Source organism: Meleagris gallopavo, chromosome 2 (assembly GCF_905368555.1).
Source record: "Meleagris gallopavo chromosome 2, MGAL_WU_HG_1.1, whole genome shotgun sequence".
In the NCBI taxonomy this organism is placed as follows: domain Eukaryota; kingdom Metazoa; phylum Chordata; class Aves; order Galliformes; family Phasianidae; genus Meleagris; species Meleagris gallopavo.
The window spans coordinates 3,751,671-3,771,961 of record NC_139405.1 but is presented as its reverse complement, the minus strand read 5'-3'; the positions used below and the strand labels follow the sequence as shown (position 1 = coordinate 3,771,961).

Sequence of the window (20,291 nt, the reverse complement as noted above, 5' to 3'; positions counted from 1 at the left end):
TGCCAAGACTCACAAGTGGAATTTGAGAAACAGGCATCAGAGTTTACCTTTGAGGAGGTAAGAGCTCTTAACCTGCAGCATGTTTAATACAGTCCTTAGAAATGGGCTGGATACGTAATCATGCTTAAAGCACTAGTTTCAAATGGGAGCTATTTAATCCATCAGCACTGCCAACAAATTAGAGATCTATCAATCCCACAGAAATTTTACAGTGCCTCTGAAACGCATATTGCTGTCCACTCTTAGCTGCATTTCAGTGAAGTTTGCTAAAAAGTCTGAGCTAATTTGTACAGAAATGAATTCCAGCTTACCAAACAGCTATAGCAAATTAAATAAAGCTGTTTTGCTCAAAAGAATCATGGAAGATGCCACATTAAAGACGACTCTGCAGTCATGCAGAGCAAACCACTGCTTGCAGCAGGGCCAGCTCCCAAGTTCCACTGGGTTGCCCAAAGCTTTGTCCCGCTTACAGGAACAGAGTTGGATCCCAGCAGGATTTCTATTCCTATAACACATTTAAGGTCTCATTCAGCTTTAGAGCAACTACTTCAAGGTGTATTTTTTGGATAACATGTACTGGAGCTGGCCTTATTTCCTAACAGTTCAAGACTTGAAGACGGGAAAATACTAAATGCTTTCATTTTTTGTTTCTCATGAAGAAGAAACTCTCTAGAGAAAATTTAGGGAAGACAACTAAATAGAATAACCAGACTATCCCCATGGCTCCATGGTTAGTTACTAATGTGAACAGGAATTAGAGGAATTAGTAAAACAGATATTTGCCAGTAAAACCCATTTTTTTCCCCTGGGCTCTGTAAGAATGTGCATTTTCCCTCTCCAGGTGATACATTACTCAACAGCTAGACTAGATATTTCACTGTCTAAGCTAGGTATCCATCACATCCAGAAGATATGACTTAGAAGGGAAGATTAGTCTAAACGACCACAATTAGTTCAGGAAAAAGAAAGACTGGGAAAGAGATGGAAGCAGACCTCAAACATGAGTAAGTCTGCTGCAAAGTGATTCTAGAGAACAGATAATGTGGGATAGGGTAAGAATAAATGGGTTTAAACTGAAGCAAAGCAGATAATACAAAATATAGTTTCATGGTACAAAAAGTGAGGCCTTGGAGTATGTTGCTGAAGGAAATTATAAAGCATTCAGAATGGGAGTTTTTCACTAGTAGCTGGATAAATACCAGCCAAGAACAGGTACAGACAGTGAAATATGGGCAGCCCTAGCATGGCTCAATGATAGACTGTTCTGTCTCTTAATGTGTACCACAGCCATACCCCCTTATCCTAAAGCACTCCGATGACTGTGTAAACCTACATAACAAGGTGCATATATGAAGACAACATGTAATTTTGACTTTTTTTTTTTTTTTTAAATGAGGTAATGATGGAGAAAAGCTCCATCTTTATTGGGCAAATTTTCAGGAGTGGTAGTTGGAAATTCCACTTTCTTATTTTGAGGAAAAAGATCATTTCAAAACTAGCTGAAGAACAAATAAAAATCATCTGATGGTATTTATAGCTAATTTCCAGAGCACAACAGTACCACATGGTACACTGGATGGCTGTAGTAGCATTAATGACATTAACAACCTGTGTAGGAAAAGTTGCCAATCCTAATTAAAATAGCAAAGATTTGCTATGCACCTAAAATCTTCTTTGACTAAGCAGCAGTTGGCAAGCACCATAATCTCAAATCAGTCGTTAGGAAAGAGAAACCATTAAGTACTGATACCAATGAAATTTTGGGCTGGTTTCTAGCCATCTCTGAAGCAGAGTTTGCTTGTCACAATTGTGAATAACTGGATAATGGTTTTAAATATCAGCTGGCTGCTTTTAGTACTATGCGTGTCACTTCTCTTTCACTTCTTTTCTTTTCTGGTACACAGTAGACAGTTCATCTGTAAAGTTTTATTATGCTGCATTTGGTTGTTTTGTTCTTCCACACAACAGCAGTTTTGGCAGGCAGACAACACACAAATGAAATTATTGCTAATATTATTACTAATGTTGGTATTTAAGGCTACCATGGAAATGTTAATTGTGTTGCAGAATCCAGAATTTAGATGCCATTTAATTCAGATAATCTAGCTGCAGAGCACCATGTGGCACAGAAAAGATAGCCTGCTAGGACGAGTCAGCACAATCTGCTCCGAGTGCAAACCTTCATTTAAGCACACGGAGACTAAATCGAATACTTTGAAATACATACACAGCAACTGACTTACCTTTTTGGTCAGTGAATCATCTGAATCTGATGGCATTCTTGTAGACACATGAAAAATGATTTCCACAGTAGAGGTAGCATAATAGGGTGCTGTTTGTCCAGTGCTGCCGTTGCGCTGCAGGCCGCCCATAAACCCACCGTGTGTCGAGAGATCAACCTAAGTGATTGACAGCCATAATTAGAAAAATCTATCTTTTTTTAAGGACTGATGAGTAACCCTACTTATTTACAAATCAACAGCTGGTGAGATTGTAACCATCCCCAAGGAAGATAAGTCGTTCCGTACAGGTTTGTCATCTTAGCGTTAGATCTGTTGGTTTCCCATTCTTGTATCTGACATTTACTAAAAATAAACAACTCTTAACTGTGTACTGAGTGATTATCTTTAAGGCTATTCTACCTTCCTATCAGCAATGGAACAACACTGCTGGAAGGGCTACATGTGGCTCAGCAAGCCCACCCAAAGCATACACAGCGAGAACTAATTAAAAAGTGCAGAGAAAACATAAGCACTAAGGATATCTGTAGAAGAAACTGAAATTCCATACAAAAAGAAACATTCTAGAATAAATTATTCTAAAAGGTTATTCAGAGAAAATGCCCCTCTGAAGACAATTCTGTGTCTAAAATTTATGTATTCCCAACTGCATCAGTCCAATTGAGGATGCTGCCTCTCCTCGTAGACTTTATTTCTCTTAAAGTGTTAAATGTGAAATACAGCTGCCGTGTATTTCCCCTCCAAAACATAAATGTCAATGTCACTTAGGTTACCAACATACCATTTGACCAACACAAACTAAACTCAAGTGTTTTTGCCTTTAGTGCTGCAGTCCTTTGCTTGGGTAAGTGATCCAACCATGTGAAGAGCTAAAACGAGCTACAATTAAGGTAAAATTAAGCTACAGCTTTTAACAATGCAGAAAGCATTCTTAAAATGACCACTGCAGCACCACCTGCCCATCAGAAACAGGATGTGCAACAAGAATGATAATAAATTATGAAATTATATTGTAATGGATTGCACTTTGTGATTGCTAAGCATGCACAGCAAACAAGTGAGGTAGAAAAAGTGCTGCACACCCCGCTGGTGAAAGGCACAAAAAGAAGGAAGAATTCCTTCTTCAGTCACTCTGACAAAAACTCTCAGACTTCTGCCAGGGGACAATCTGACCACCACTGCAACCTGAAGAAAAGCTCTAGGAAAACTCTCTGAAGCATTCTAGTTCTCTCAGCTGAGCTAATGGTGGCTAGAAAAATCTGACCAAAAGGCAGAGAAAAAGCAAGGAGGGGCATAAAATAAGTAAAGGTTTTGAGAATTAAAGAGATGGGAAATTGAGGAACATGGGAAACATTACTCATTTAAAATGTTATAGTCCTGGGACACCATAGGCCTGAGGATTTAAATTCACCTTCCAAGCAATATCTGTTATAGCAGGGAGAATGGAAAGATGTTTACTTCCAGCTTCACGTGACCCTGTCACACATTAGCCTAAAAAGCATCCTCTTTGTATTCTGTAATTCAACATTCTCCTGTTTCCCCATTTCTGATAGCTAACAGAAGTCTTAAATAACCTACAATATATCCCAGCTTGTAAAAAATGATGTGAACATCCAAAACATTTGGATTTGCAGAATTTGTCAAATAAAATGATCTTTGAAGTACTGCTAAATATTACTGGGTATTAAAATTTACTTTTCTTTTTTGAGAATTAACAAATGAGCAGGTATATAGGCAGTTTGTTCTCCATTTACCTACTTTAACTGGCTTACATTTGATTTTCATAGGTCTTGATATCATAATTTTGCCTAAAATTGTGATTTTACCTCCCAACCCAGTCCAGCAACAAAATCTTCATATGCCTGGCTTCCCCTGGCATTGGACAGTATTGAACATTTGTCCTCCTGTCCTTCTGCAATGTAGAACACTGCAATCTTGTGAGTTTCACGGCTGTAATTAGATAAAACAAGAAATGAGAATTATGAAAAGTAGCAGAGGTCAAATTATTCTTTGTATCACCTACCTGCACTCTAAAATCATGTTTTATTCTATGCCTGTTCCTCTGATGCACACAAATACATCACTTAACTTTAGAATTACGTACGTTCACCTTTTTTTTTTCCCCACAACCACGCTGCTGTTCAGAGAGCAGAGCGAGGGCCATTCTTTCTGTGCATCAGCCAAAGAATTGATGATCAAGTTCCAATTACAGGGTTAATCACTTACATCTGTGCAACCTTGCTGAAGACAGTAATATTGCACAGCTGTTAATGAGAGTAAAATCTGACCAACAGAACTTTAATTATGGAGTAATGATATATGAGAAAGAAAAAAGCACGTACTGACTTTGAGCTCCTGGGATGAGTTTTACTAGGCTGATGGTTACAACTGATCTGGTATGAAAATTGCTGGAATGCAAGAAAATCAGAACTCTACAATTCTGCAAACGTGCCAAGGAATGAAAATGAAACATAATGTTTAGAACTCTATTCTACCTGGCTGTAAAAGAGTGGGATGAAGATTATCCCTTTAAGTACTGCTCTTGACAGAGGGACCAATCTGCAGAAAATTCCTTTGGGTGAGTCGATGCAAAGTCATCAAAAATTTTGCAACTTCTTCCCTCCCCTCTCAGCTAAAGAAAACAGGAAACAGGCTGGTGTATCTTACTGCTTGTTATTTTGAATTCTGTGTAGATAGTACCATTGAAAATAGCTTGTCCATTCAGGCGCTGCAACTTTTTAGAAACAAAAATCCTTTGTTTTCATAACACAGGACATATGCTAGCATAGGCACTTTCAATGATTGGTTTTGGTGATGACTTACTCTTTTTTTGAAACCCTGAGCTAGTAAACATTACCCACCATTGGCGAGAATCCAGATTTTTCAGTTCTCTCAGTAATTTTGAATTTTTCTTAAGAAGGTGAAAGCTCTTCCTGTAAATATATAAGAATAATTAGGAAAGAAAATGCAATAAGATATAGACTCTATTTTCTCATTCAAATTCCTAAGAGAAGGGAATCAATTTAGCCTAACTTAATGAAAATTCATTTTCTTTCTACTCTAAATAATCTGCAGATGTCTACTAAAAATATTCGTGGATGCAGGTATATGTAAAAGTTCAAAACTGTGCTCTGACTACCAACCAGCTACATAATTCTTGCCTTTTTAAGCGTGCATACGTTTGAGAGTAGAAGTGAGCAAAATTTACTTTGAAAATCATCAGACTCACAAGTAAACTATAGAATTTCAGACTAACAAGTCTTCCTGGGATGACTGCAAGAGCAGTGCTACAGCAAGGGAGGACAGTGTGTGGATCTGGATTATTTTTTGGGGGTCAGAAGCTGCAAAAGCACAGTAAACTGTCCTGAGCCCTCTGTTCCTACCTTCTATCCCAGGAGTTCATTCCCAAGTCATTTAGCAACAGCCGACAGAAATAAAAGGATGCTTGAGGTTCAGCAGGACGCGGTTCTTCCTGACGGGCCACCTTCATACTAAAGTCTGAGCTGCATTTTAAAATGTACTCGTTTTCCTGGGTACTTTGCCTCATCAGGGCTTCAGTGATTGCATTCTCTTGGTCGTGGCTCATACCAAAGGGTGGTGGCGATGGCTCATTCAGCTTCCGCTGGGGATGTAAAAGGCATTCAGGACTAGTGTTACCAATCTTCTCCAGTAATTTGTCAAGAGCATCTTCTCCTTCTTCCACCTGAGAAATGTCTTTTTGGGAACTGAAGTGGTGCTCACAGCTGCCTGAAATCACAAATGAGTTTGCTGTGTTCTGCCGTGGAAGGCAGCCCTCCAAAGGTCCATACAATATTCTGCCATCCCAAGAGTACTTCCCTGAGATATCTCTGACAATTACCCTTACATCCGAGGGGGCTACTGCTGGCTCAGTGTCTTTCCTCTTTTCTGCAGGAATTTGGAGGTATGATATAAGAGTACTGTCATTAAACACGAAGAGCTGAAGATTGGGGCTCCGGAAGACTTCTGATGAGAGCTCAGAGGATTCCACATATGAGTTGTCATGATTCTCACTAAGGAGACTGTGGAGGATGGCAGGACCTCCACTGAGTGGGTAGTGGCTCAAATGATTCACCAGATGAGTCATAACCATCCGTGCCGTTAAAGGTATTAGTTCTAAGTTCCTTCTCCTTTTTTCTAAAACAATCAATAGAGAAACAGATCAGTAAAACCAACCAGAGGTAATTAAAAATAGCATCTGCGAATTTCTGACTTGTTTTAGAAGCCTGCTTTGGTTATTCTCAAAATCATTCCTTTTCAAGAAACTATTTACAACCGCTGCCCAAGCAATTCTACCCACCACACATCCTTACTCAACACTCCTTGAAATTTAGCTTTCAGTGACATCCAGGTCTTCGTACAGTTTGTAAGAAGTACACACAGCACTGCACAGGGGGGGCACAACTCCTGCTATCGCTGCAGTTTCACCTGGCATGTTAAGGTGATCCTCCTTACCTCCCACATTTCCACAGTCATCACCACGGCAGTCAGATCAAGAGAGGAACAGGGGAAAAGCAGCAAAAGCAATGGAAAGGTGCAACTGAAAACCAATGGTTCTCCCCTTGTAGCAGTCATTTGAAAAGAGCACCGTGGTAAAGTTCATTGCATCAGGTGGGAGACACTCCGGATCCACAGACAGGCCCTCATCACAGGCAAATACATCACAGTTATCTCAAACCAGTGGGGCTCTGGAGTTGTGTTGTGCCCCCAGTTCTTCTACTGGAGCACTATTTCAGAGTTATATCTCACTTATACTCAGATTTTTTCTCTTTTTTTACGGTAACTTTGTTCATGTTTAGCTTAGCTGTTTTTCTTCAGTTTACAGTGTTTTTTTCTTTCTTTAGCATTTATACCTTCTAATATACTTTTAGACAACAGGTATATAGATATATACCTTTTCAGATTTCATTTTGCTAGCTTCCAAAAATTCTTCAGCCTCCCCCTCAGAAAAACAGACTCCAGATTCTTTCCCTGAACTCCCCAGTAGTAAATCTCTGCCTGCTCCAATTTGAATTTTTTTTAAAAAACAATTAAACCAAAACAATTGTAGACCACTAACATCTCTGAGATGAGAAACATCTTGTTCTAACTGAAACAACAAACACACCTGACATGGACCCTTATCTTCCTGCTATTCACAATGCCCCTACTCAGCAAGAGATCTGTGTAAAATCTTTGTGTTTCCTTTTTTTTCTTTTAAACTGAAAACATGCATACAGAAAAAAAGAAATAAAAAAGCTGTAGGACTCAAAAATAGTCAAGTATCAAAAACTGAACCCGCTATTTTGAAGCAACATTCCAAAACCAACAATAGCTTGTACTACTTAACACTGCATCTCTACTTTTGATTCTTCTGCAGAAATTAACTAAGGCATATTACTACATGATAATATTTAATTCGTAGTTGAACAGCCACTGCTTTGAAAACTTTTAACAGTGTTTGAAATAAAGGTGGTTTCTAAGATAAAACACTTAAAAATTGCTTCATATGTTTGGATACATACTTAAGTTGCTTTTAAGGAGTGTGTAACACGATGCAGCCAGATCCAAATCATCTCTTTTCACTTTTGACACTGGTAGCACTGTCAATCAGCAGGAATACTGCATTTATGCAGCTGCAGAATTTGGTTCAAATCGCTCAGAACAGGCAAATCATGGACTCATTTCTAATAAAAGATTCAAGAAAGGCTGCTGCACGCTCCCAAAAGCAGCCCGATTTAGAGCTAATCTCAGTTGTTGACTCTGACATCCTAGCATAGACACACTGGTCCTCTCCTACCTTCGGCAACAGTGAGCAGGTTGCCCAGATCGGTGGCAGAGTGGCACTGGGCTGGCTCACAGCTCGTGACATTCTCCAGATGCAGAAACGGGTCGTAGTCAGCAGACGACAGATCCGCAAGGCTCAGCACGTAGTGGCTTTGCTGGGTGTACGTGCTGGAGCCGTTCACGCAGCAGTGCAAAACCTGTGAGCAGACAAGCGTGGGACTGAAGGAGCGATGAAGAACAGTCAGCAGTACCAACTTACACTGCAAGGAGTGACCCACCGTAATGTTACGTTATGAAAGCCAGCGGATGCTACAAAAACATCCACGTCTAAATTTGGTGTTTTTATAATAACTCTCTTTTTTGCTGCTTGTTCTGTACTTTAACAGTTCACTTCAGGACTTCTTTTGTATTTAATAACTTATGCATTTTAACAGGCCGCTCCAAATTATTCAAATACCTCTGCTGAGACTACTTGCTCTGGATCACTCACTGCTCTGAGCGTTTTGCCTTTCTCTTGTCATCATTTTCTGTGTTCCATGTCTCTACCTCAAATAAACCACTTTTCTTTTCAAGGTCCATCACATCGATCTTACTGTCTTAGTATTTTAAATTCTTGACTTCTCACCTGTATGATTTCACCCACACCCTGAAAATTCATGTTTCTCTACAGCATGCTTCAAAATCCTCCCGTGCCTAAGAGGATCTGCAAAAAGCATCTTTAAACTTTTAGGCATAATAAATCATCTTCATTCCTCATACTCACTCTGTAAATATAGTCCAGTAAAGGAGCTTTGGATGCATGCTGATCTTCAAGGACACCAGCAGACACTGGCTCCAGCAGCATTTTCATAGGTAATGCCATACACCAATCCAACAAGCAAAGTAGCAATGAAACTATAAACTAAACAGAAACAAGTAGCATGGTATTTAGGTATTATCTATCAAATCCACACGTGCTTAAATGCCTGCACTTAAAAGGTTGAAATAAGACTGGTTCAAAGCCACTTCACTCAATGATTTGCTCAAACAGCACAAAGAAAGAACAGAGACTCCTCACTTCAGTGACGTACCTTTTTATCTGCCTCCACACAGGAGTATTCAGCACTTGGCAGAAGAAAAGCAATAGTGGCCACAAGGATCTACATTAAAAGAAGCAGAATTTGAGAAAGACATTTAACTTCTTTCACTATCAAGGCAGAGAACAAACTTCATTTGAACAGGGCATGAAAAAGGTTAGAAGCACTTAGCTGCCCTTGTAAATCAACAATGTACAGGTGAAACAAAGTTTTGTTGAGCATTTTGAAAATAAAAGATGAGAAATGCATGCTGCTCTTCCAAGTAAAACTCTTAACAATACTTGCAGAAGAAATAGAAAGTTAACAGACAGCTGGGCTTCCAGTAACTCAAGTAAAGAATTAAGACAACTTCACATATGATTTCCATACAAATATCTTAAACTGACATACTTCAGTAATTTTTCTGGGCAGGGATGATTCATACTCCTGCAGCTTTTGCCAGTAAGAAACAAGCAGCTGAAGAACATCATTGGCTACCTGAGCTACCAGCTTATTAGAAAACTGGAAGAGAAGAAAAAGTAATTAAAAACAAAATAAATGTGTAGGCATGATACAAAGCAAGTTGTTTTTCTACTTCTTAATTTATTCTCCATCCATACAAACAATAAAAAATGTGATTCTGCATACTACACTCAGCATTAGGAAACAGCAGACAACATTAACTACGTAGTCTTAAGATTATAATATCATATTATCTTATTTTATATATAGGAGTCTCTAGCTGCATATTCACATGCCACTTTTGTAAAAACTTTGCATTTTTATACAGGATGCTACAATGGCCCCATTGAAGAACTGCATATTTACTCCTTAGCAACTTCAAAGGAGCAGTAAGAATCTGGAGCACTCTGACCAGAGATAATAAACTACTAAGTATATGCAAAGCTTCAGAACCAGAAGGCATCTTCTAGATGATGGCCAATGTCACACTCCTAACATTATGCAAAGAGTCTCAAGTAACGTCCTGACACTGCTTTAAGCAACAAAGACCAGCCAGCATGCTGTGCTCCTACAATCAGGAACTACTTCAAAACTTCAAGTACCATTTTCACAAAATGTTTATTAACTAGAGACTGCTGCAGTATTACCTTTAGTGTCACACCTATGACATTGATTGCTTCCTTCACTTGAGGGTGGTTTGTGCACTGTGTTAGTTCTTCACATATCCAAATTCCAAGGCCACAAATGGCTATGCATCTTTTTTGAAAGAGAAAATATTTTTGTCAGAAGTTTTAAGAGAGCCCAGTTTTCCTTTATCCTTCATTCTTTCCAAATTTGCACTTTGGAACGAACCACTCCTCCATCAGACAGTAGCTATCACTGTACAGTAGCACTATATAGTTCCTAACAAAGAATCTTGAAGGAATTTGTCAAAGACTATTCCTCAATCAATCAGGAAAAAAAAAAAAAAAAGGAAACATACCAACTAGCCCAGCACACCTAAGATATGATTTCTTCCAATTTTAAGTACATTTAAACAGAACAGAACTTTGGAAGTGCAAGGCATTAACCACAATATATGCCATCGTTGGGAAACAAATATTTTTTCTTCAAATTATACAAAATATAAGCAGACCCTGTAAAAAGAATGAGCAAAGATGGGGGAAACAATGTACAAAGATCTCTTTTACCTCTCCCAGGTCACACAATAGATCAAGATCTTAACAGCACAGAATGGACTTTATCTCAACAGGGCTGAAGAACTCAATAGGTCAAAACACAAGGCAGGTGTAAAAAAATTCAGCTGTACAAAGGCTGAAAAATAGGTGGGCAGAAAGACTCTCTGACACTCCCATTTACTGACACTCAGTATTTTACCTTGCAGCTTCACTTGGCTCCTCTGTAGCATTCTTCAGTAAAATATTAATGAGGTAGCACTAAAACAATACAATAAATTAGAATAAGTGACTTTTTCATGTATCCACTTTATTTATAATTGTTTAATTTTGACGTAGCCACAAACAAAATCAACTCTAACTCTCAGGCTATTTTAAAGTACTTACACAACAAGTTTTACTTTGTCAAAGGAGAATTACTTACTCATGATAATTCAGGCATACAGATCCTTGTGGATAAATCTAATCGACTCAAAATCATATACAGGCGGTGAGATGGAAATCAGTTCATTTTCAGAGTTGTCAGGTACTTCCTAACTGAATATTCAGCACCTCCTAATATGATATATGGTGTTCAAGCATTAAGGGAGCCATATTTTGAAAAAAATCAGTATCTTCTTTAATACAGAAAAAAGTCTTTTAAAATCTAGGCTGCTTTAACATACTTCTAATAAGAATCTGGGGCCTAATGAAGAAATCAAGAGTGGGAGCTGTATGTGTTAAAGGTTTTGTGTTGTCTCCATTTTTACCTTCAAAAGTCACAAAAGGAATTCAGAGATTCCTTCTTATCTTTACCTAATTTTCTGCAGTGGATTAGCAAAGTGCCTCACATTTATTGAGGCTAGTACAAGGCTAATTGAGCGGGTTTCACCAGCAAACGATGCTCCAGGTCATATTTGTTGGGGTCTTCTGTGGAAAGAGTGTGTATTTTTTTCTCCTTCAAGATTCTTTTTGCTAAAGTCATTGAATTACAAAGCTTTCCATCCAGTAGAACAATTAACATCCCAGGGTATCTCACTGAAATTAGTTACTGGACAAAGATAATTCATGAAAAGCTAGGAGTTCTGGCTAATTGGGGAATTTACTTAACGTTTTATTGTAACACCAATAAGGCAAAAACTGTTTCCCCCTTATGCACACTCCACATTTCTTAGAGGACAAGCTAATATACAGACATGCACGGAATGGACACTTTAAATAATACCACCACCACCATTTAATGAATTGACATTGCAGACATCTGGCTGGAAAACATAATATTTGATTATAGCCAATTCACTCTCTTTGAAAGTAAAATGTAATTTGTACTACCTAAGCTTTGTTAATCTTATGGTGCATGTTAAGCAAAGCAATGCTTATCAAGTCAGTACGTATGTGTGCTGTTGTGGTACGGAGAAGAAGGAGGCATTTATTATTTAAACAAAAAGCGTACAGTAAAAACAAAGTGGTTAAATAATAAAGATAGGTTAGGCTACATACAGATCTCCTAATAAATGTGGTTTTACCTTTACATCGGCACTCCCTGCAATGATCTCACCAGCTTCTGAAATGGGCTGCAATAGTGGGATTTCTTGATAGATATTTGGAAAGCAAACAAGAGACCCAAGGATGGTATGGGCTTCTGAACGGGGAGCCTAACAAATGGAAAAGGAAATGAAAATATTTTCTTCTTTCAGCATAGATCTGGCACCGCTTGTACATTTTTGGCCTGCTGAAAATACATCGCGCACTAAGTTTTATGCTTGCAGGATTAATTAAGTGTTTTGGGTTTTTTTAGAACACTTTCCATGGAAAGTGGAGTTTCATTCCTTGTTAGCATTTTAAGCTTTCTCAGTGATCAGGCTGATGAGCTGTTTTCTTTAAAGAGATGCCAATAAATGAACATCTGTAAGTGTTTTGAAGGACAATGCAGGAGGGCTCACTGCTTCACTTCTGCTGAAACCCGAGAGGTCTGTGTCCCCAAGCCATCCGCTCAGCAGCACAGGGCAGCACTAAAAACATGCAGTCAAAACAGACAGAAAGGTCTCCTTCAAATGCAGTTCCAACACTTCCCTGTTTTTTTCCAGGATTGTCGGGTCATTACCCTTATTTTGGCCTCCATCCTTACTTTGCTCTTTTATTTGCCTTCATTAATTTAATCATTTATAAACCTATTTCTGTTAGTGTTGATACTTGGCAAAACATTCCGCATCACCAAACGAGCTCCGTGCTTTCAATATTCAGCGAAAAACACTAATAGGATTCTGAAATCTAAGCCCTGCTTTTAGCATGCAAACACGCTGCAGCGTTGGTGAGGATATGATTTCTCACACTTTGGCCTTTTGATGAAACACCTTTGCAATACCAGTGTGTCACCCTACCCCTCGCTTTCACACATCAGCTGCCATGGTATCTGCCCCAAGAGCCCCGGCTGGCATTGCACTAATGAGCCCACACCTGTTGGAGTGCAGACATCCCAAGCTCATTAGCAAGCGGGCTCCCAGGCTGGGCATTGCCATGCTCACCTCCAGCAGGTCCGTGCTCAGCACTCTGGCTGCTGCTGTGATGAAGTCTCCTATCAGCATCGTAAAGCCAGGCAAGCCCAGGAAGAAAAACCAAGGTGGGCAATGCTTTATGACAGTATTCAAGATATCCTGAAAAATAAAGAGAAATTACCTGCTTGAGAAAGAAATGACTAAAAATAACAACCCACCAAAACCCTGAAGGGGGAGCTGGAGGATTTTTAAGTTGGTAACTGACCATTTCCACGCTCATCAAAGTGACGTTTCACCGAGCCACACATAACAGTGACACAAGTGCTTTTAGTAGAAAAAGTGTTCAGTATTACCGTGACACTGAGAGTCTGAAATTCCTATTAAAACAAACACCTGCCATTTCTAAGTGTAAAACAATTGTTCTCTCGTGAAACAAGGCTTTGGATTGAAGACAACCAAGCTGTTAATCAATTGAAGATGGATGTTTTACCCCGTTGCAAATGAGGTTTGTTTGTTTTTTTTTTTCCTAAGATCACATTACTCTGAATTCTGTAGCTATAAAAATAATGAAATGACACAAACTGCTGTTGTCTTTTCCCAAAGGAGCTCAAAGCAGGTAGCTTACAACTGCTGGCAGCTCTAGCATGTCAGGGATTTTTCAGCCCCTCTGGGCTAAGTTGAGAAATAGTGATGTCAGATGCGAGGAGCGATTGCACTCAGCACAGTAACACAGATAAACCTGTGCTAACTAGATTGTTATAATCCACTATTCTAAATAATTAAGATAGCAAGCACAGATAAGCCTTGGAGAGGGAACATTTGATGAAAGTCTTTTTTACTTTTTACTTGTTTTTGTTGTTGTTGTTGTTGTTTTAAAAGCTTGCAATGCATCTGTAGGAGTAGACCACCAGAACAGACTGCTCTCATAATCACCCTATGACACAGACCCAGAGTTAAGCATTTCAGCCTGAATCCTTCCCCAGGTTTCATTCAATTCTTCAGACACTTCAGACAGAGACAAGTTCTGTATTTAAGTTGAGATTTTCTTTAAAGGAGATCTGCAGTTGGGCATAAAAGCTAAATCTTCTTCACCTGCTACATTATATAATTGGATAAATTTATTTCTATACCGATTAGCAGATTATTTCTGTTCTTGATAAAATTTCAAAGAAAAATTGCAAAGGAAAAACAATTTTCTGTGTCTGCCCTTACTGCTTTCATGATGTGTCAGTGAAGAGCTAAATTTTAGCCCCATAATGTGTCCTTATGCTAAACCTCTACATCAGAAGCTAAAGAAATCAGACGGATTTTTCTGTCTGAAGATACGCTTTAGCCACACCAGTGTTTTCTGCAAGCACTGCTCAACCCCTGGACAAAACTTATCTATGGTTTGACTGAGTGTTTACAGCAGCAACATCCTATGAAATAATAGCGTTATATATCTGAAATATTACCAGATAAATATCGTTCATTTTTAATGCAGCACCACATAATGCTTCCACTTTCCCGAATTAGCTAGAATGCCACTCGAGTTAATGTTTAAACTGGTTTTAATCACTTCCTTTGATACATTTTCAAGTCAATATCAGTCAAGGCAAACATTCAAAAAGAGAGAGCAGATGGATGCGGCAGCTCATAAAGTGGGTGGTAAACTCCTGCTCGGAGCAGAACAAAAGACCCACCTTTTCATAATTAAGGGGCTGATTAATGCACCACGCTCCTTGCAGCACAGCACACCTGTAATTACGACCAGAGCCAGGTACTGCGACGTGTTTGGTCTCTGAATAATTGGGCATCAAACTGCGGAGCAGCAGATGGGAGCATGCTCCTGTTGACATATGCCACGATAAAAGAGCCCGGGCTAACCTGGCTTAAAAGGTAACAAAACGTAGGAAGTACAAAGAGCTGCTACAAACAAGCGCGTTAACTCCTGTCCTGGCTCCATCCATCCCATCTGTTAAACACCCCTGTAACGACTGCGCTGCTCCCCCGGCTCCGGCCACTGCACTGCACGGACGTTTCAGAAAACGAGGATAAAGAAATGTCAGGGAAAGCCCTGCTTTAACACCTTCATACCTGTGAGTTCACTGCACAGCGCGAAGATGGCAACTGTTTCCTTTCAAACAGGACAGAATGTGTCCTGAACATCTCGTGCCTTACTTGAGCTTGCTCCAAATAGAGCAGATTGGAAAGACACCACACCCCAGGAAGGCATTTACTGCTAAAATCTGACAAATTTTCTTCTGTTTCCCAATTAGCACGCTGTCCTGTGCAACGCAGCTAACAAGAGAAGCGTGATTTCACGTAGTAATTCAGTAGCATTGCAAGCTTATCAAAAGATTCGGGTTTATGAGAAAGCAACCAAGTGAGAACATATGTCCTATCAGTGATACTGCAAAAATCAGGTAATTCAAACACAGGCAAGTTGCTTCCTTCCCTTCGAAGCGCAGTTCTATAAATGTAAACTGTGTTGAGCAGCGTACAGCCTAGTAAATGAATCACTTTAATTGAATGCTATGTACACAGTAACTGGAAAAACACAAGCAATAAGAAAAACATATGGTGATGGCAATAGAAATTGGTTTACTCATTCTGTACAGCGTTGTTTCTTTACTTCTTTCATAATTGACCTTTAGAACGATAAATGTGTAAAATAATTTTGGTTTATTATGGCTCCAAACCTTTCAGCAATTACACAAAATGAAAATTTAAAAGGAAGCATTCATTCTGGAAGCATTTCCATTGTTTACATAATTGCACAGCTGTAATTTAGTGTTCATGTTGTTAAAGAAAAGTGAAAAAAAGGACCATTATGGACTATTTTCAATTCAAAACGATGCTCTGCAGCGTTAAAAAAGAGGAGGAGGGAAGAGAAGGGAGCAATCACACGCATGTCCTTCTCAAATGGATTAACCCTATAAAAGGCATAGTATTTCAGTATAGGGTAATCTAGTAATCCAAATAATAAGGTCATAAACATCCTGTGAGTAAGTGAAGAAAGAAAACGATGCAAGTTCACCAGAAGGTCAATTTCAGAAATATTCTTCACCTAATTTTTGTGCAAGGTTTTGCAGATTACAGGTGTAACTAAATAGCCTGCCATCTGCCTTCCTCACGTTTCCAGCTGTCCCTCAACAGGAACAACATGGATTTTCCTCTTAAAGTTCACTCTGTTCTTCCCTGAGACACACCTCATTAGAGGCTGACATTTACAGCACAGGAAAGATTATTCATTTAAACAGGACTTAAAGTGGCAAATCCTTCATTTTCCTTTATTTTGAAGAAACGAACAATTCAATGTACTTATTCCAAGTAACGTTACATTTTAGGTGTTAACTTGCCAAAAATTATGTTGCAATAAAAAGTTACGAAGAAACCTGACACACTGCAAAAGCACAGTGCTTGTCTAAAAACCTACATCAATCTGACCACCAAAGAAGTTACATCTTGTGACTGCATGTAATAGAAAGCGAGATTAAAAACCGGAACAACTCAATTTAGAAAACAGATGACAGATTACTGTGTAAATCACCTGCTGGTAATTGTTCCTCCCCTTCTAAACTGCATTAGGAAGCTCTTTTAAAGACACATTTAAAAAATTAAACCAGGCAGCAGTGCAGGGGTGAACCACCTAGGGCAAGGTGCTTCAGGGAGAGGAAGGTGAGGAGATGTCTCTGTTAGCAGAAAGCATGGCTCCTAACATGGGCACTACCTGGGTCTGCCTTTCCTCTAATCCATCCCTGCAACTGCTTTGCTCCACTACCACCAGTGCACTCTAACGGGGGTGAGCAGCGGGGTATGTGCTGCATCTCAACAGAAAGGGAGGGAGATTGCAAGAGGGTAAAAATTACAGCAAACTAAAATATGTGAATCTAAGTCTTGTGACATAGAGACTATATTATGATTTTTCTTCTTTCTTTTTTTTCTTTTTTTTTTAAACTGCAGTCTGGAGAGAAATCTAAAATTGTTAAGGTTTCTGAAATGCTATACAACCAAAGGTTCTCATCACCAGGCAGAAATGCAGGCAAGAAGCACTTACTGCACTGTGTAGACAAGTGAAGCTGCTCATTTCTTGTGCCTTTGGAAGACGATGCCACACAGACAGGCCATGTTCCTGTGCACAGCACTCAGACACTGCAGTCAGCGGGCTGACACCACTCCTCATTACACAGCAACAGCTTCACTGAAACACTGAAAAGTCTACAAGGACTTTTTTAACTTCAAATCAGTGTTAATATAAGCAGGTAATTCTTCTCCGGTAGCAACTCTAATATAAAATGTTTCATATTCTAAATCAGCAATCATACACAGCGTGCTTCTTGCCGGACACGGTGTTTCTCCATATGCTCACTATGGAAATGATGGAGCTTCCTTTCTATAATTGCCAACAGCATACATTAAACAAATTAAGAGGCTTATAGACAAGCATGAAGTACATTATTGATAAAGTATTCTCCCTTTTCCCACGGAATGGAATCGAGCTAAAAGCAGGGCTGTTAAGTTCTCCATCGTCAGCTGTGCTGTGTGCTGAGGGCTTGTGCTGTTCTACAGGTTGAAAACTCCCTGTCTGTGTGCTGAAATTTAATCACCGAGGACATCTGTCAGCCTATTCGGATCTGGGCTTTTCCTTCCATATTTAAGGTTAGGCCTGCACTTAATATGACTGAACAAACAAGCAAAATCTCTGAAGTATGTATTTTTAATTGTGTTCCTTAGTATTTCCTTACAAAACAGTCTGTTCCAAAGATATGCTGGCAAGCCAATTAACCTGTAAATGTATTAAACTGAATCATTAAAGCTCCCTCCAAAAGCCAGGGATAGAACTATCCTGTTAGCTCTCTTCAGATAACAGTCTCTACCTCTACTGGCCAAAACCGTGGTGGCACATGTTGTCAACAGATTTACAGCAAGCACGTTAACTGATGCCAAAGCCCTGGTAGCAGGATGAGATTCTTCCCAAAAATGAAAAGCTGGTGGTATTGGAGGTATTGGAAGGTTTCCTCCTCTTCTACAGCGTAAGCACAGGGGAGCATTCAGCTTTCACTGCAGCTCTTCTCAAACTGAAGATGTACATTTAGACAGAAAGAAGTCAGCAGAAAATCCACAGAAGTTTTAGGAAAAAAAAGATATACTGGAAGGATTGTAATTACCAAAAGTATTAGCAATTCACTAATTAGCACTTTCTCGGTGCTTCTTTTTCTGAGAAAGGAGCTCAGTAACATACGTAGAATTTTGGAATAGTGTTTCAGTACTTCTTCCAGGAAAAAAAAAAAGGAAGCTATAAAACAAGGAGAAGAACTTTTGCATGTTCCTGAAGCCAAAAATTTCTGCTACAGTAAGCGATCAGCAGCAATAATAAAATGCATTTATTTCCTACACGCAAGCATTTGTAAAATTTGTGCACTGCAATACTAGATATTTTTATAAGGTGTATGTATGCATCATCCAACTCAAAAGACATTAATGGTTACAAGTGCTGGAGGCTTCTCAACCATTAATCTCACCCAGCAGCGTGACACACAGTTACTGCCTGAAATGCAGTAGGTTTTCCTTTGGAATCTTCTAAAATTCCCCTCCCAGGAATATTTCACAATTCTCTGCAACCTACACCAGTTACTGGGAGAACTGTAATTGTGACCAGGATGGCTTTCCTGAAGCTGTGGACTGAATGACACAGCAAAGCAATGGCTGTTGCTGGGAAAGACCTAGCTGCTCCTTTTGCCACTGCTGCCTGACTGAGGAGGTACCAGAAGAAATAGCACGCTTCAGTCTGTCTTGCACAGGTGTGATGCTATAAAGCCCCTGAAGGCGTTTCAAGGCTGACAGACCTCAGTGATTTAAAGGGTGAAAGGGCTGAATTTAATACAAACAGTCCTGAGGCCATTTCCTGCACCACATCTGAGCAATGCTTGATACATCATCTTCTCAGGATTTTCAGTCAGGCTCTGAATGCAAGCAGAATCACTGCCTTCACTGTCTTGTGAACACAGCATGTGAAAAACAAAACATCCATTCACTTTCCTCTGTCAGGAAGTGAAGGTGCAGAATTCCAGTCAACTTCATAAAAAATGATGGTTAAATTTAAGACCACTGACTTAAACGTACAGGAAGAGAATTAGCATCACACAGTCACTTGTCCCCTGATCCCAGGGCACGTGGCACACTGGAAGCAGCTCCCAGTGCCAGGCTGTAAACTTGTTTCTCCCACCTGAAAAGGTGATGCAACTGCTACAGAGAATTGTTCACTTCTTCCTACAGAGGTGCTGCTGTTAGATACTTAGACATGGACAAATGAGATGCAGCTCAGTTACATCACTATCTCCTTTCTCACCAGCTGAGCTAATTGCTAAATCTTGAACTCAGAGTGCCATGGGATCTTTTTATAAAATATACTCTACACTGCTCTTTAATGCTCCACAAGACAAGTTTGTGCAGAAAGGTGCATAGATAACAATGTATTAAGTACTGAGTGCATTCAAACATGTATTATTTTGTTTTCTACCAGCACCAAAATCTAAACAAGAAAGCAGTAATTTTGTATATTCGTGTTGTTAAGGGAGCAGCCAAAATAGAATTGAGGAATGTAGATTAAAAGGAATGAGAACAGTCCACAAATTTGAGCAGAAGGTTTGCATTCTCCCCAGTCTGGGAGGAAGCTTTTCTCAGCCAGATAGCTGGATGGAGCTGTGTCTGTTGAAATAAATGCAGGTACATTTCTGTTCAACTAGTGTTTACTCAGCAAGTCCAATTAGTGCAAGTTATTTATCTTCACCGTTAACTGTACAACTGCACTTTCCTCATGTAATACAAGATTTGTCAACTTTTTTTTTTTTTTAACAGAGAAATATATTTAAAAATGAATTTTTGATGCTATCTAAAATACTGAATCATATTCAGGTTACAAAGGTTTCTGACTATAACTTTACAAAGTTGTGTAGCAAAATAATTGTGTAGATGAACACAAAAAAAGCTCATCTACATCAACAAAATGTGATTTCTTGGAGTTGTACGTTTCTGTTGCTTCTCCCAATGAATCGAAAGTTGTACTGGTCACATACAAAGAACAAAAATTCCCCCAGGAGAAAATCCCCTTCTCCCTTC

General features: G+C 39.3%; 1 protein-coding gene across 5 annotated transcripts in view; it reads right to left on the bottom strand.

Annotated features, from left to right (window-relative positions):
* Nucleotides 1-20,291, bottom strand: part of RALGAPA2 (Ral GTPase activating protein catalytic subunit alpha 2) — a 121,517-nt gene that overhangs the window by 52,142 nt on the left and 49,084 nt on the right. For all 5 annotated transcript variants that reach the window (XM_085218663.1, XM_085218661.1, XM_085218659.1 and 2 more), the window contains 12 exons: nucleotides 13,221-13,349; nucleotides 12,222-12,350; nucleotides 10,919-10,977; nucleotides 10,189-10,297; nucleotides 9,491-9,601; nucleotides 9,095-9,163; nucleotides 8,788-8,925; nucleotides 8,038-8,221; nucleotides 5,624-6,395; nucleotides 5,102-5,173; nucleotides 4,067-4,190; nucleotides 2,244-2,399 (listed from right to left, as the gene is read on the bottom strand). In XM_085218663.1, coding sequence (XP_085074789.1) covers nucleotides 2,244-2,399; nucleotides 4,067-4,190; nucleotides 5,102-5,173; nucleotides 5,624-6,395; nucleotides 8,038-8,221; nucleotides 8,788-8,925; nucleotides 9,095-9,163; nucleotides 9,491-9,601; nucleotides 10,189-10,297; nucleotides 10,919-10,977; nucleotides 12,222-12,350; nucleotides 13,221-13,349 — 2,052 coding nt within the window. The remainder of the gene's footprint in view (nucleotides 1-2,243; nucleotides 2,400-4,066; nucleotides 4,191-5,101; nucleotides 5,174-5,623; nucleotides 6,396-8,037; nucleotides 8,222-8,787; nucleotides 8,926-9,094; nucleotides 9,164-9,490; nucleotides 9,602-10,188; nucleotides 10,298-10,918; nucleotides 10,978-12,221; nucleotides 12,351-13,220; nucleotides 13,350-20,291) is intronic.